This window comes from Chiloscyllium plagiosum, unplaced genomic scaffold (assembly GCF_037043375.1).
Source record: "Chiloscyllium plagiosum isolate Xiang-an unplaced genomic scaffold, Cpla_swu_hap1 HiC_scaffold_7, whole genome shotgun sequence".
Taxonomy (NCBI): domain Eukaryota; kingdom Metazoa; phylum Chordata; class Chondrichthyes; order Orectolobiformes; family Hemiscylliidae; genus Chiloscyllium; species Chiloscyllium plagiosum.
In genome coordinates this window covers 58,769,093-58,783,788 of record NW_028270145.1, presented here as the reverse complement: position 1 = coordinate 58,783,788, position 14,696 = coordinate 58,769,093, and the positions used below count along the sequence as shown (strand labels likewise).

At 39.6% G+C, this 14,696-nt stretch overlaps 1 protein-coding gene across 3 annotated transcripts in view; it reads right to left on the bottom strand.

Annotated features, from left to right (window-relative positions):
- Positions 1 to 14,696, bottom strand: part of LOC122551600 (myosin light chain kinase, smooth muscle-like) — a 424,085-nt gene that overhangs the window by 185,410 nt on the left and 223,979 nt on the right. For all 3 annotated transcript variants that reach the window (XM_087989064.1, XM_043693744.2, XM_043693743.2), the window contains exon 11: positions 11,569 to 11,703. In XM_087989064.1, the coding sequence (XP_087845190.1) occupies positions 11,569 to 11,703 (135 nt within the window). The remainder of the gene's footprint in view (positions 1 to 11,568; positions 11,704 to 14,696) is intronic.

Genomic DNA, 14,696 nt, shown 5'->3' with positions numbered 1-14,696 from the left:
AGTTACATTTTCAAGTGAACTTTAACAATTGGAGTCATGACAGCCCAGATAATGCATTGAAGGTGTGACCTGTCCTGTGTGAGACTGTGTGTGTCACAATGGTCAGACTGATTCTAATCTAAAAAAACGGATTTACAGAATCTTACATGGATTCATGCAATTTTTAAGCAAAATAAAATGTAATGTGATGACTGTTCCGCTTCCTCGGTGGGCTCACTGGGATCACTGCTGGCATTTTGAAAGAATTTCCGGACTCTCATTTGTCTGATGAATTCCTCTGGGTCTGCTGCAAAAACCATGGGCTCCTACAGACCCAGACACTCGTGCAGACCCTCTGTCATACGCTCACACATACACTCCCACACACAAACATGCACCCGCACCCTCTCACAGACTTATACCCCTTTTCACTCACACTCACACACATGCACACACTCTCTTACAGACACTCATAGCCCCCATGCACCCCACCCCCACCCTTGTCTCACACACGCATATGCACATATACACATGTAAGTTTGTGGGATGAATTTGTATTTGTAGAATTATAGAACATAGAACATAGAAGAATACAGTGCAGTACAGGCTCTTCGGCCCTCGATGTTGCGCAGATCCAAGCCCACCTAACCTACACTAGCCCACTATCCTCCATATGCCTATCCAATGCCCGCTTAAATGCCCATAATGAGGGAGAGTCCACCACTGCTACTGGCAGGGCATTCCATGAACTCACGACTCGCTGAGTAAAGAACCTACCCCTAACATCTGTCCTATACCTACCCCCCACTTAATTTAAAGCTATGCCCCCTTGTAATAGCTGACTCCATACGTGGAAAAAGATTCTCACTGTCGACCCTATCTAAACCCCTAATCATCTTGTACACCTCTATCAAGTCACCCCTAAACCTTCTTTTCTCCAATGAAAACAACCCTAAGTGCCTCAGCCTTTCCTCATACGATCTTTCTACCATACCAGGCAACATCCTGGTAAACCTCCTCTGCACCCGTTCTTCCTATAGTATGGCGACCAAAACTGCACACAATACTCCAGATGCGGCCGCACCAGAGTCTTATACAACTGCAACATGACCTCAGTACTCCGGAACTCAATTCCTCTACCAATAAAAGCCAGTACGCCGTATGCCTTCTTCACCGCACTATTTACCTGGGTGGCAACTTTCAAAGATCTGTGTACAAATATATTTTATTTTGCTCAAAAACTGCGTGAATCCATGTTAGATTCTGTAAATCCGTTTTTAGATTAGAATCAGCTTGACCATTGTGGCATAGACAGCCTCACACAGGACAGCTCACACCTTCAATGCATTATCTGGGCTTCATGACTCCAATTGTTAAAGTTCACTTGAGAATGTAACTTTTAAAAAATTTCTGGGATTTACATATGAAAGAACTGAAACCAACATGCTCATTCTAAAAGATGAGAGACTTAACAAACAATCCAGATCTTTTTCAATATATAATTTCAGTTACATCACACTGTAAACTTTTCCTATAAATTCTGTGTCTTATGATCTTATACTCCACAACCACCTGATGAAAGAGCAGCCCTCTGAAAGCTAGTGCTTTTAAATAAACCTGTTGGACTATAACCTGGTGTTGTGCGATTTTTAGCGTTCTGGAACCCGTGGGTCCTCTCTCTGTCAAGTGTTGAAGATACCTCAGATTCTGAGATGGACATAGCAGATGTCGCCCACGTTGATGCCTTTGCCACTTGAAGAGGAGAATGAATTTCCTCCCAAATGCTCCGGAAGCAAGAGGTGAACTACAGTGTGTTACACGCTGCTTGTATCAGAGGCAGAGTTGGATGAACCTGACCCGGTGCTAAAATGCATCAGGAAGATTGACAATAAAAAAGAAATGGTTTATGCCCTCGGACTCAGAAGAGGAGCACTGTAGTGATTGCAATGAGGTCAGTCAGGTGGACCTCATAGAATACATACTATACAAAGTATCCTTAAATAATTCTGAATAGCTCTATTAAATCTACCCCTCTGGTGCACAATCCCAGTTTCTCTCAGATTCGAAATGTTAACACTGTTTCTCTCTCCACAGATGTTGCCAGACCTGCTGAGTTTCTCAAGCACTTTTTGTTTACATCCCAGTTTGATAAACCAAGAATCCCTGATACATGTTCAGATTCCAGTAAATCTCTTCTGCATTCCTGCCAAGGCACTGATAACTGTTCTAAAGTGGGGAGCCTGGAATTGGAAAAAATACTCTAGCTGCGGCCAAATCAATTAGTTATACAGTTTTTGCATAACTTCCTTGCTTCTGTGCTCTATATCTCTAACGATAAAGCCAGGATTTCATTTTTGTTCATCCACTTGTCCTACCAACTTCCAAAATTTAGATTTGTTGACACCCATCCCTCACTGTTCCTTTATGGTTGTGCCATTTTTTTTACATTGACTATAATTGCAATCAATTAGTCAGTAGCTGGAGACAAGTTAAGACAGCTGAATTAACATCAAAAGCTTTATATCACTTGTATCAAATTCCAAACACAACATTTTCAAGCTGTGTGCACTGAGCCAGAAAAGGAAAATGCTGGAACCTGCCTTTCCCTTTTTCAGAATTTACAAGAATTTGACTCCAGGGTATATCTTATGGAAATCTTCAGTTCAAGTCTCACAAATCAGTGCTTCATGAAACAACAACTTGTTTTTATACTGCTGTTAACATGTGAAGTGCCAGAGGGCATTTTACTATGGTACTGGCAAACAAAATTTGATACAGAGCCAGAAAAGAAGATATTACTGCAGATGATGATAAGGCAGTTTTTTTTTAAGGAGTACCCTAAAGAAATAAAGGGAGGAAGTGATGGTTAGTGGAAAATGTGGTGCTATTCCACTTAATAACTTTACAGCTTTCTCTATTCCACACTAAGTTCAACAATTTAAGAGCATGAATTCTGTCCTCCATTCTGATTACCACCTTTCTCCCCAACTCCCCATGTCTCATTTGCTGTCAGCAGAGCTGACCTATTTTCTGCTTCATGGCATTGACATAAACTCTTCATTTCTATCATTTCTCTATGAGATATTTTTAATCAAAATGTTTAAGTTTGCTATGATACGGTAAAGCGGGTGGCAACTGAACCTAGAACTTCTGGCTTTGAGGTAAGGGCACTACCATTGAACCACTAGAGCCCTCTTCTCTCCTACCATTAGTGTGCCCATTGCCTTTTGCTCTGTCACACTTTTACAATTACATCTTGCCCCTCCATGTCCCTTTTCTACACCATAATACCCATTGCTTTTCCAGACCTCTTTAGTTCTGAAGAGGCCATATTGAACTCCAAACATTAAGTGTTTGTCTTTCCATGGATATTGCCAAATCTGTGGAGAATCTTTTGCATTTTTGGTTCTTCCAAGAGCTACTGAATGGATGTTGCAAACCAGTCTATTACGCTTCACAGCATGATCAGATACATAAATACAGCAAGCACTGAATACAAAGAAGGTGCTCTCAGTTATATGGGTTTGCGAGAGATTTTCAAAACACATCCTTCATCTAAAGGTAGTCATAGAATGAATTGCAAGCGTTTAGCATCTCTACTAAACGAGAAGAAACTAACAAGGATGCCTCCAACAAAACAAAGATATCAACTTCACCTCATGAGGTTTGATCACAAATCAGTAAGTATGCAGGGAAAACAGCATGGGACTTACTGCAGAGCAATGGTCTACAGCCCTTACTCACCATGATATTAGGTTTTACACTCAAAATCACATCAGTCCACTGAGGCCCAATGGCCAGCAAACCACAATTAGCAGAGCCAGATGTGACAGAAGCAGATAAAAGACCAGGGGTATCTCAATATCTGTCAACTGAAGACTTATTTTGAAGACTGACCAGACCAAAGTGACACCAGGTTGGACATGAAAACATACTTGGAGCAACAACAGTACTTTATCATTGTGGATGACACACAAGTACATTTCAGTTTCACTTAGAGTCATAGAGTTATTCAGCATGGAAACAGACCCTTTGGTCCAACTCATCCATGCTGACCAGATATCTTAAATTAATTTAGTCCCATTTGCCAGTATATCCATCTAAATTCTTTCTATTCATATACCCATCCTAATGCCTTTTAAATGCTGTAATTGTATCAGTCTCTACTTTTTCCTATGGCAACTCGTTCCATACATGCATCAGTCTCTACATGAAAATGTTGCCCCTCAAGTCCCTTTTAAATCTTTCCCCCTCACCACAAACCTATGTCCTCTAGCTTTGAACTCTCCCACCCTGGGAAAAAGAGCTTTACTATTCACTCTAACCATGCTCTGCATGATTTTATAAACCTCCATAAGGTCACCAGGTAAAAAGGCCCCAGCCCATCCAGCCTCTCCCCACAGCTCAAACCCTCCAATCTTGGCAACATCCCTGTAAATGCTTTCTGAACTCAAGTTGAACAACATCCTTCCTGTGGAAGGGCAACCAGAATTGAATCCAGTGTTCTAAAGATGGCCTCACCAATGTCCTGTGCAGCCGCAACATGACGTCCCAACTCCTGTACTCAGTGCACTGACGAATAAAGGCAAACATGCCAAATGCCTTCTTCACCACCCTGTTGACCTGCAACTCTACATTCAAGGAACTGTACATCTGCACCTCTCAGTCTCTTTGTTCAGCAACACTCCCCAGGCCCTACCTTTAACTGTATAAGTCCTGCCTTGAATTGCCTTATTGAAATACAAGATCTCACATTTATCTAAATTAAACTCCATCTGCCACTCCATTGCCCACTGCCCCATCTGATCCAGGTCCCATTGTCCACTGAGATAACTTTCTTCGCTGTCCACTACACCACCAATTCTAGTGTTATCTGCAAACTTATGAACTATATCTCCTGTATTCACATCCAAATCATTTACACAAATGATGAAAAGCAGCAGACCCAGCACCAATCCTTGCAGCACCTCACTGGTCACAGGCCTCCAGTACAAGAAATAGCCCTCCACCACCTCTCTTGGTTTCCTACCTTCAAGCCAATTTTGTGTCCAATTGGATAACTCCCCCTGGATTAAATGTGATCTAACCTCGCTAACCAATTTACCATGCAGACCCTTGTCGAATGCCTTACTGAAATCTACAGAGATGAAGTCTACTACTATGCCTTCATCCATCTTCGTTGTCACTTCTTCAAAAACACGATCCAGTTAGTGAGAGACGACTTCCCGTGCAATAAACAATGTTGACTATCCTTAATGAGTCCCTCCCTTTCCAAATGCATGCAAATCTTGTCCCTCAGGATCCTTTCCAACAATTTATCCACCACTGACATCAGACTCACCAGTCTATAGTTCCCTGGCTTTTCCTTACCACCTTCCTTAAATAATTTCTTTATTCTGGGATTGATTCATCACAATAATGAACTGCAGCACCAACTATAATGTACAGTGGAAACTGAATCATTACAAGAACAAGATTACTTCAGTGTCAGGTGGCACTAAGAGATGGAATGAAACGTGTGCATAACAAGGTGATTGGCAGGAATGACAGTCTACCAAACCTATCTTAATACTCATGATCCCTGGAATATGATAACTACACGCTCTCCACTCCGCCTATAAAGAGAAATACACGTGTGCAGACCTGTATGTATGCTTTTCACAATTAATTCATCTCCCAGGACAGACAGAAGAGTTTCCCTGCAACAATACAGGGGAAAAAAAATTCAGAAACATTTGTCTCTGACTGCTCCAGATAATTAGAATGTTGCAGTGATCTCACATGGATGTTGTCAACAATTACCTGTCGATCCACTTGCCTTCCTGTGCCGTGATCACTATCCAGCCTGTTGTGAGTGCCTTCTTATGGCCTGAGAGTTAGCACACTCTCCACACCAGAGTGAAAACGTACTCCTTTGGCTGGGACTTTCTTGTTCTCTCAGCCTCCCAAGAAGACATCTCTAAGGTTAAATTTTAAGTTTGTGCAATGCTTACAATGGCTAGGGGACAAGATTGCAAGCTGCTTCAGGTCATACCACTTTCTTTGGCTGAATACAACTTCCATAACTGATTGTGACATTACAGCAGTCTGGAATCTCTGGACTGAATACAGCATTGGGCTCTCCCGGCCAACCCTGTTTAGACACAATGTCAGAATCAACTAACCCCATTGTGAAAAGAGAAATATTTACCTCATCCTCAGCTCTTATTTTATTCACTTTCAGCCAAAAGTAACGCCTTCACTAGTCATTACTCTGTTTCTTTGTTCTGTTTAAAGACCCCTGTCCCCAAACATGCCTTTTGTGCCTTCTATTTCATTGAGGTACTGTGTGGTCTCACTAAGCTGCACCAAAGTGAACATAACATGCAAACTGTTCAAATATTCTCACCTTCAACTGCAACACTTCCAAAACAAACATTCTTCACTTTTTAATTTGTCTCCTCACTTTAGGCTCCTCTCCATCCCTGAGGATGATGATGCTCTTTAGCCTGGCACTGGACAGGTAACACTTCTGCTCTTGACTGCAGAGAGTAATGCAATCATAGAAGATAGGAGTAGGAGTAGGAATAGGCCATTCAACCCCTTGTGCCTGCTCCACCATTCATTGTGATCATGGCTGATCATCCAATTCAATACCATAACTCCCTGCACCCCCAAACCCCATCATATCTTTTGATTCCTTTCACCACAAGAGCTATATTTAACTCCTTCTTGAAAAGACACAATGTTTCGGCCTCAGCCACTTTCTATAGTAGCACATCCCACAGGATAACCACTCTCTGGGTGAAGAAATATTTTTTCATCTCAGTCCTAAAAGGTTTACCCCTTAGCTTTAAACTATGAACCTTAATTCTGGACTCCAACACTATCAGAAACATCCTTCCTGCAAGTAACCTGTCTAGTCCTGTTAGAATTTTATTCTCTAAACTCCATTGAATATAACCCAAACTCATACAATCACTCCTCATATGTAAGTCCTGCATTCCCAGGAATCAATCTGGTAAGCCTTCACTGCCCTCCATCTATAGCAAAGCATTCTTCTTTAAAGGAGGAGACCAAAACAATGCACAATAGTCCAGGTGCAGCCTCTCCACGGCCCTGTATAATGCAGCAAGACATCCTTGTTCAATACCTTTATTTCCAACTGCACTGTCCCATACTACTACAACAACCCTTGATACAACCAGCATTTGAAGGGCCCCTTATACTCCAGTGCTATGGTCACTTTGTTCATTCATCTTGCATTTCTTGGCTACACAAGGTGCAAGAACCTCAAAGCATTGGACAACAGCTAAAGGTTCCAAACTCCAATCGTACATTTTGCTCTTTGTCCTTAGTACATCCTTACGACTCAGTACCAAATTTTGTTTGGTAATGCGCAATTCTCAGTCGGACATTTTATGCATGAAACGTGCTATAAAATGTCAACTTGTTTAATAGTCAGACGGATGGCTAAAGTGACTTGTACATATTTATGATTTGTGCTCAGATTACAGTTTAGAACATGGAAAAAGCACAGACTGCTATCCATTACCCCTTCACCAACCTTGAACACATATAAGAAAGATGTGTTTGCACTAGAGAGGGCGCAGCAGGGATTTACCAGGATGTAGTCTGGGCCAGAGTATTTCATCCATGAAGAGAGACCGGGCAGGCTGGGACAGTTCTTCCTGGAGCAGAGAAAGCCAATGCGGCAGCTGATTGAAGTGTACAAAGTTCTGAGGGGTACAAACGGAGGGAGAAACTATACCCCTTCATGGAAGGATCAATTTACAGAGTAATTTGGGGATATGTTATGGCCAGAAACCTCGAGACATTTAAGAACTATTCAGCTGAACACGTGAAACACGAAAGAATATCAGGCTGTGAGCCAAATGCTGGAAAATGGGATGAGAATAGATGGATGATTCACGGCCAGCACAAACACAATGAACCAAAGGATCACTAAGTGTACTGTACAAACTTTATGATTAAATAACCCATCTCCTCAAAATGACAGCTTGTTTCCTTAAAATAGTGACCTGTCCCTTTGGGACTCAGCCTGTCTCTTTAGGATCATGGCCTATTCCTTTTGAACATAAGACCAAGGAGCAGAAGGAAACCATTTAGCCCCTTGAGCCTGCTTCACCATTTAATATATCATGGGTGATCTCAACTCGACCTCAACACTCCATAATTCTTCAACCTCTTACTAATTAAAATTCTTTTTATCTCCGCCTTAAATTTAGTCAATGTCCCAGCATCCACAACACTCTGGAGGAGTGAATTCTACAGATTCATGACCCTTTAAGAGAAATTATTTCTCCACATCTCTGTTTAAATTTGCTAGCCCTTATCCTAAGATTATAACCTCTCATTGTAGATTGTCCAACATGTGGAAACACCTTTTCTACATCTACTTTGTCAATTTCCTTTAGCATCTTTTATACTCCAATTCTTCTAAACTCGAGTGAGTACAGGCCTGAACTGTCAATCTCTCTTCATAAGACAAACCCCTCATCTTTGGAATTAATCTAGTGTACTTCCACTGAAGTGTCTCCAATTTCTCCAACTACATCCCTCTTCAAAGAAGGGGAGCAAACTTGTATACAATACTCCAGATTTGGTCTCACTAATACCTTGCACAGTTGCAGTAAGACTTCTATACTTTTATACTCTATTTATTTTGCAAAAGATGCTAAATTTCCATTTGTCTTTCTTATTACTGTTGTAATAGCATTCTAGTTTTCTGCAATTCGTGCACAAGGACACCCAGATCCCTTTGCACTGAAGCAACTGGGGTTTCTCTCTATTTTGATGATAAATTGCCTTTCTATTCCCCTGGCCAAATGGATAACCTCATATATGGACGCACCATTAAACTTCATTTCTATTTCTTCATTGCAACATACTTTCCCATTTATTTTATTGTCATCTGTAAATTTGGCTACAGTAAATTTTTAACACTGCATCCAAGTCATTAATATAGTGTGTGAATAGTTAGGGCCCAAGGATCAAACCCTGTGACCCACCACTTACTACTTGCCAACCAGAAAAGGACCCATGTATCCCGACGTTTTGCTTTCATGAAGATGTCATAGGACTGCTACACAGGAACACTTTGTCAGCAGCGTAGCGGCCTGAAATCTCCAATGACTTTAAGGATCTCATCACCAACTGCAAGACCTGCACTATCTGCAGACCACAGCAATAAGAATTATAAATACCCACCACCTTTCTCCCTTTATCATGGGAATATATGGCCACAGTTCTACTTATATTCGATGGAAGATCTGAGCTCATCACACTGATTATTAAGCCCAATGGATAGAGGTTAAGCAGCTTCATAGCACAGCAACAGATGCAGTTATCAGAGTCTTGTATGAAATATTTGCAACACATGGTATCCCTGATGAGCTGGTTCGGATAATGCGCCACAGTTTGCTGATGGGCGCTTCTGCTAATTTGCTGCCAGTTCTGTATTGAAACATATCACAAGCTCAACAACATGGCCACACTCAAATAGGGAAGTCAAGTACAGGGTCAGGACTATTAACTCACTCAGAGATAATGCTTCACCCAAAAAAATGAGACCAAACATCTGGTCATCTCAAAGTTTCTATAGCATTGTAAATCACATAAGCTGAGACTAGTTGCTGACATGTAATGGACTGTATCTTGTTAACATCAAGAGACCCTTTAGTTAACCTAGGAAATGACTTTTCTCTACCATACTAGACCAAGCAGGCCCTATAGTTCCCACATTTTAACAGTATAGTAATTGCAACCTTCATCATAGAATGTAGTGAGCTGGCATGGCCACATAACTTGCATGAATTTTAAAAATCCAAACATATAAAAGTTCTGAAATATGTATGTTGTATTCAACAACGCTCAAAAATTTTGGTTTAGAAAGGAATTCCAATCATTTCTAATGTACAATACTTCCTGAGGAAAAGAGTTCAATTGAATTCAAGAATCGCAGCATCATTTTCAGCTCCCTTCTTCTGATCTTTAATTGATTCTATGATTTGCTCAAAATAATTAACCTCTAATTGTCCTCAAGAAGGCACAGCAAGAGAGACCTGGTAGCCTGAGGGAAATACAACTAAACATACTTGCACTTCAATAATAGAATAATAACTTCTGTGTAACATGGGATAATATTCCTGCCCTAATTAAAGCGTTAATCCCTTGACTAGCTATAAATAACACCAAGCAAGATTAATTTGAAATGGTCATACACTTGAATACATGGTATAGGGAATTTAGGAAGAATACATCCTATTCAATTTGAGGTTTATTATCATAAGCCAGAAAAGAACAACAATGTTTTTTAAATATAAATATTGCTAAACATTGGGTATGGCTATATTAATGGTGTTACAGGTTACATTTAATTCTGAATTTTAAAAGGCCGATTTTTGACTTGTGTGCTGGAAGAGCAGAAGTATCGAATAATAGTCTGGAGACTCCTTCTGGCATTGTTTTAGAACTGCACCTTAAGAATAGATGAAATTCTACACTAACTTCAAACCTTATGAAAATCCATAGATACTGCTATTGTAGGTAAGGATTTAAAAAAATCAGAGGATATTGTGTATTACTTTTAATAAAATAAAGTGGAATAAGTCATTTAACTGTCCACTTGAACTTCCTGAATGGAAATCTCAATCTATGGAACATTGAAAAGCTCCAAGGAAAAGCTAAAGAATGTGATGTTAAGATTGTAGCTCGATTTAAAAGGAACAATTATGACAATTACTTCTGATTTGGTGTATGGATGGAAAAAGAATGGCTCATCAGCATAAGATTATGAATTTGGTGAAAAACTATCAATGTGTAATATGAATGGTTCTTATACAAAATAACTATGACTTGGTACCTAGGAATACACATGATAGAAATCACTTTATTCGTATATCTTAATTTTCTAAATGTAATAAATTTTCCAAGGCTAACCATTAATGCCCCAATTACAGATTTTGAGAAATAAGTTTCTTATTCACTAGAACAAGTAACTCCACAGCAATCAAAGAAGGTAGAAAAATGGTTTGTAACACCCATATTATGAATTAGTATTTTTCACACGCAACTTACAGATTTCATGAGAACACTCCCATATATTAAATCACCTGGAATTATTTTTGGCAGCTTCATTGATACTAATTTTGGAGCAATTTTGTGTTACGAATATTGGCACAATGTTGCAGTTATCCAACCATTACAAGTATGACTTTAGGAGATCAGTTGGCAACTACTTGCCAGTTTGTTCTGATAATGTTTGGGAGAAGATTTGTAGCTCGGGTGCTCGTTGTTGTGGTTCTGTTCGCTGAGCTGGGAATTTGTGTTGCAGACGTTTCATCCCCTGTTATGATAATGTCTGACACAAGTCAAATTATTTTACTACAATAAATACCCATATGCACACATTTCAATGACTTAATTGATGCACAGAAATATATTAGCAGCTTTATACAAAGAACCTTACAAATCATAAGCTACCCAAGTGCATATTAATTTTGAACTTTGCAGATTGGCTATTATTAACTTACTAACGCTTGAACTATATACTCCTTATGAATCCCCATCAGGAGATGCTTTTCTCACCATTCACAAGCCAGGTAATCCGAGGCTGAGGTTTGCCGTCCACTGAGCACTGCAGAAAGAAATCGTCACCCTCGCTCACTCTGCATTCCTTCAATACGTTAGTGAAAAATGGTGGTACCTCCTCTTCCTTGGAGCCTTAAATCGATTAATCAAAAACAGCCCATCATAATTTGTACATAGATTCTTTACATTTGCATGCTTTGGATATATAATTCAGCCTTCCTACAATTATTCCAAAATAATTTACTTGGTTAACACTTCTCACTTTAATAAAGTATTGGGGTAGGAATAATTGTAATACTGGCAGGAAGTAATTTCCAAGTTGCCTCATTTCAGCTAGTTGACAGCTTCCTGAATTCAAATAATACAATTAAAATCTTGAACTTAAAGTGGAATACAAGTATGCTAAGTTTAATTAATTTGTCAGATACAACTTTTTTTTCTCAAAGCAGAAGCATTAACTAACTTATTTTAAACAGCCTGTCTCAGCTGAAGCAAGCATTCATGCAGATATATCCCACAGCATTAATTTAAAGGACCAAACAAGTTGTCTGCCAGTCAACTTAATTTGGGAAATATGAAATCATATAACTATGCTGTAAAATCAGGAAACCTTGTCTATAGTTTAGAAATTATTGTTGTCAACATTATTGCATGAACAGATTTGCCCAGATGTTATTTTAATGCAGGGTTTAACTGAATTATCACTAATACATCTACAAATATAGTACACATGGTAGTGTCATGTGATCACATCAATATTCATCAAGAAATGTGACCAGGGATTTCTTTGTTTATATTTTTGTCTGTCTGAACTGTAATGGTTCCACTAATGAATAACTTTGTTCAAAACTTACACATCAAAATTAGTAGACTAATGCAGTTCTGGTGCGGCTGAAGTTATGAAAGCATTTGGAAAAACAGCCAACAAACATTGAACTGAATGCTTGTTTCCACTAATATTGCCATACAATTTAACAATCATCACAATAAATAATTTATCCTGAAAGGAACACATTTTAACTGAAGTGAGAGCATGAGATAACCAGTAATATAAGTATTCATTAACATATATTTGCTGTAGTAATAGCCTTTATTCCTCAGAGCTACTAGTAGGCTGAAAAATCTATGAAACCAAAACAATAATTTGAAGGGAAAATACTCAGAATTAGTATGCACGTGAAATTACCTCATTTTACCTCAAAGACGAATATGCAGCTCAGCTTTAACAGGCTGCTACTCTACTAATTACTATCTATAAAATCCACAATTAACCACCAAGCATTGACCATTCTATATTAATTACTGCATTATAAATTATAAGTGAGGAAATGAGGACTGTAGATGCTGGAGATCAGAGTTGAGAGTATGTGGCTGTGAAAACACAGCAGGTTAGGCAGCATCCAAGGAGCAGGAGAATCAACATTTTGGGCATAAGCCCTTCATTATTCCTGATGAAGGGCTTATGCCTAAAATGTCGATTCTCCTGTTCCTTGGATGCTGCCTGACCTGTTGTCCTTTCCCAGAAACACATTCTCGACATATAATTTACAATAATTGCTCATGACAGGTCAACATTGTAAAATATAGCATTGCTGTAAAGGCAAAGTCTCATGAAAATGTTTTAGCTGCCGTTAGGGTAATGGGATGATGACCCTTGAAGAGTACACAGAATATTTATTTAAATAGTCCTTTTAGTATTGAGTAGCAAGGACAGAATGTGATAAGGTTGTCCAGGTAGCACTTTACTGAAGAGACAATTTGTATGTAAATCCACTGAAAAGTGCACAAGGGAAGACATTAAGGACCAACCTTGTCAGGGTCAGGAGAAGGAGCAGCAGTCTCACAGACACCAAAAGGAAAATGTAAGTCTCCCCTGTCAATTCTCTTCCCCAATTATGACACCTTGCGAGACAGTCCTGACTACAGTACTCTCCAGTCATCTGGGTCTTGGCAGGCAGTTTCTGTGCCTCATGGTTTTTCATCACTTCCTAGCAGGTGAAAATTGACTGGAAATGTTTAATTGAGGCTAGTCAGCTAAATAGTCTGAGCCTCAATCCTGGAGAAACAGACTGAAATTCTACCTCCACAACCAAGGTACAACCAGAACTAAAGTTCGGACTAAAGTGTTACTCATGAGGATTTTGCAGGTTTGCCTGAACTGAGTTGGTAATAGGAGCTGAAGATTGACCCCTGAATCAGAAGCGCAGAGTTATTGCTGGAGCAGCTGCTGACTGGAGGCAGGCCTGTCACTGCCAGAAACAGTCTGGAGGCTACCTCATCAGATGCCTGATGCTAGGCAGTCTGTTTAAAAGCCCTACTTTTGTGACCTGGATATAGTTTCAATAACAGCAACAAAACTATAAATAGCTCTCTAGCCCTCATTCCTTACACACCGTCAAACTCCTAATGCCTCATTAATGCTAACACATGCCATCCCATGTCACACTAACCTCAGATGGTCCCTCACACCCTCTATGTCAACTGATGCTCCTCCAACACATTCATGGATCCTCAAACCCTCCATATCAACCTATATTCCTCTATCCACCTCATGTGCACTTATACCCTCTATGCCTACCCACACCCCTCTATCAAGCATTCTTAACCCTTACATCTTATAAATGAATTTGTCCAATATCTACAATGGGCAGGCCCAGGAACCATGATGAGATGAAATAAAATATCGGCCCAAGTATCTGTTGCAGACTATAGTTTTAAAAAACACGCAATGTCAAAACTTTAATTCCTTTAAGTACTTCATTCTTTATATCAACAGGCCTTTGTCTTAACAGTTCCACATGAATGATAGTTGATCACCTTAAGACACTTGGAGGAGGTAATAAAACTGAACTTACAGAAGCAACCTCTGCCCCTCACTCTGTGGAAGCAGTCAAGAAGCACTAATTTTCATGAGAAAAAAACAGTGAAAGAGAAAACAATTGCAGGTTGGATGTTTATGTTCTAAAACTTTAAAAGGCAGAAATGTAAATGATGACAGCTTTAAGACTGAATACAGCTTATCCACTTTACCTGAATATTCATATCTACTCTGAATAAATCCAAATATTTACCTGACCTATCCCAAAGGGCCCCTGCCCTCTCTCTGAAAGTAGTGTTTTACCTCT